The sequence below is a fragment of the Montipora capricornis genome, chromosome 5 (assembly GCF_036669925.1).
Source record: "Montipora capricornis isolate CH-2021 chromosome 5, ASM3666992v2, whole genome shotgun sequence".
Lineage (NCBI taxonomy): Eukaryota > Metazoa > Cnidaria > Anthozoa > Scleractinia > Acroporidae > Montipora > Montipora capricornis.
This window is the reverse complement of record NC_090887.1, coordinates 31,807,280-31,809,779: the sequence shown is the minus strand read 5'-3', so window position 1 is coordinate 31,809,779 and position 2,500 is coordinate 31,807,280. Positions and strand designations below refer to the sequence as shown.

The 2,500-nt window shown below is 44.1% G+C and overlaps 1 protein-coding gene across 1 annotated transcript in view; it reads left to right on the top strand.

Moving 5' to 3' along the window:
* LOC138048729 (uncharacterized) overlaps positions 1-1,310 on the top strand; it is a 1,615-nt gene extending 305 nt beyond the window's left edge. Inside the window, exons 1-2 of the mRNA XM_068894860.1 lie at positions 1-181; positions 300-1,310. The exon at positions 1-181 is cut by the window's left edge and continues 305 nt beyond it. Of these exons, the coding sequence (XP_068750961.1) occupies positions 1-181; positions 300-1,310 (1,192 nt within the window). The remainder of the gene's footprint in view (positions 182-299) is intronic.
* Positions 1,311-2,500: the final 1,190 nt, after the last annotated feature.

The window sequence follows — 2,500 nt, the reverse complement described above, 5'->3', positions numbered from 1 at the left end:
TATAAACAAACCCAATAAGATCCGGGTGGTATTTGATGCTGCCGCCAAGTTCAATGGAACATCTCTGAACGATCGACTGTGCCACGGTCCAGATCTGACGAACAATCTGGTAGGAGTACTTATTCGCTTCCGACAGGAGAAGATTGCGTTCAATGCTGACATAGAGGCGATGTTTCATCAAGTTAAAGTTCTAACCAAAGATGCAGATGCCTTGAGGTTCCTGTGGTAGAATGATTCCCTGGACCAGCCACCGGTCGACTATCAGATGCTCGTCCATATTTTTGGAGCATTGAAAACAGACGGCAGAAGATAACAAAACTCGTCTAAGTCCCGAAGATGTCAAGACAGTCCAGAGGAATTTCTGTGTTGACGATCTGTTGAAGACTGTGGCAACTACGGAGTCAGCGATTACGTTAGCAAACCAGCTAGTAAGTGTCTTGAAAGAAGGTGGATTCCATCTTACGAAGTTTACAAGCAACAGCGACAGGGTTCTCAGAGCCTTCCCTCAAGAGGAGTTACCAAATCCGTCCATCAACCTCGACCTTGACGAACTCTCCATCGGACGGACTCTGGGCTTCCACTGGGATGCGCTATCTGATAACCTTCAATTCAAGGTTACTTCTACTAACAAACCTCCAATCAAACGTGGCATTCTGTCCACTGTCAGTTCATTGTTTGACCCTCTTGGTTTTCTGGGTCCATTTCTTCTTCCGGTCAAAGTTATTCTTCAGCAGCTATGGAGAATTGATGCTTCATGGGATCATCCGATACAAGGACCTCTCTTAGCTCAATGGAACAATTGGCTGAAGTCCATGTCATATGTTGCCAACTTGAAGATTCCGCAATGTTTCAAGCCTTTCTCTGAAAGATCCATCTCAAACATCCAACTGCATTACTTTTCCGATGCGTCCACCCATGGATACGCGGCAGTCGGTTATTTACGGCTCCTTGACGATGCTGGAAACGTTCACTGCCCCTTTTTCATGGGAAAGATCCGGAATTCCCCTTTGAAGCAATGGTCTATTCCCCGCTTGGAGCTGCAAGCGGCCGTAACCGCTAAACGCTTACATCTGCTGATACGCGAAGAGCTAGACCTTCCCTTGGTTGGTGTAACGTTCTGGTCCGACTCCTTAACCGCATATATAGCCAACGAAAGAAGACCGTTTAAGCCATTTGTAGCGAATCGAGTAAACGAGATTCGTGAAGTCTCTACGCCACAGCAATGGCGATATGTTCCAACATCGCTTAATCCAGCTGACGACGGATCGAGGGGAATGGAACTGCACAAGCTGAATCTAAAATGCCGTTGATTATGCGGACAAAGTTTTCTCCTTTACCCGGAAGAATAATGGCCATCCCTCAGCATCGGCTCAGTTTCTGAACATGATTCGGAAGTTCAACCAGAAAAATCTGTTATGTCCATCACCTAAGGATCATCATTAGACCAGTTACTAAGACGTTTTTCATCCTGGCCACGCCTGTTAACCATTGTTGCTTGGTTAGTTCGTTTCGTCAACTACTGAAAGGGGGTATAACTCTGCCTGAGATACGGTTATCAACCAGCAAGGTGGTGCAGCTAGTTCAGCGTCAAACCTTCCCCGACGACTTGGATTCATTGTCTGCAGGTCACCCAGTAAAGCGTCAAAGCAGACTTTGCACTCTTTCCCCAGTTCTCGTGGAGGGAACTTTGCGAGTCGGAGGTAGAATTCGTCATGCTGCTATTTTTTATCAAGCCGCCCGTTCTTAGCACCGTGCATTTAGAACGCTTGCATACAATAAAACCGTCTTGAAAATATTGCCTAAGATATTAGAAAATTTGCTTTAACATGTGTCCTAAGAAAAGTTAATTCCATGCACGTGCTCATATACACAGTACAAATTGCATTCCTTTTAGTTGTGGTTTTGAAGGTTTTCTAATTTAGAAAATAAATAAAGTCAAGCACTAAGAAACAGCAACAAGGTTCACACTTGAGTTTCCAGGATTTCCGTTTCCAAGTCTTTGGGTCTTTAGCCTTTTGTAGTCAGACATTTTGAAGCCTTAACTTCGTCTTCTAGTTGTGGCTTTCATCCAATATTCACGCTTGTAATGTTACGACAGTGAATATAATAAAAATAATAATAATAATAATAATAATAATAATAATAACAATAATAATAATAATCGCGGCTAAAGTCGAACCGAAAGCATACATTGAACCCTCTGTCAGCCGCTATACGGTCCATGTGTGACCTTGGAGCACAGCTTACAGCCAGCTGAAATCAGCCGTATTTTGGTTTTTGCTGAAGGGGAAAAACCGGAGAACACGGAGAAAAACCCTCGAGGCACAGAAGAAAACCAACAGAAACTCAACCGATTTATGGCGTCGGGTCCGGGAATCGAACTTGGGCCACAGCCGTACCACGTAATATAGTTAACTGGATCATTGATTTTCTGTCTAATCGATTTCAAAGAATCAAACTAGCAAAAGGTTGTTATTGCAAGTGGGGCCCAGTCCCTTCT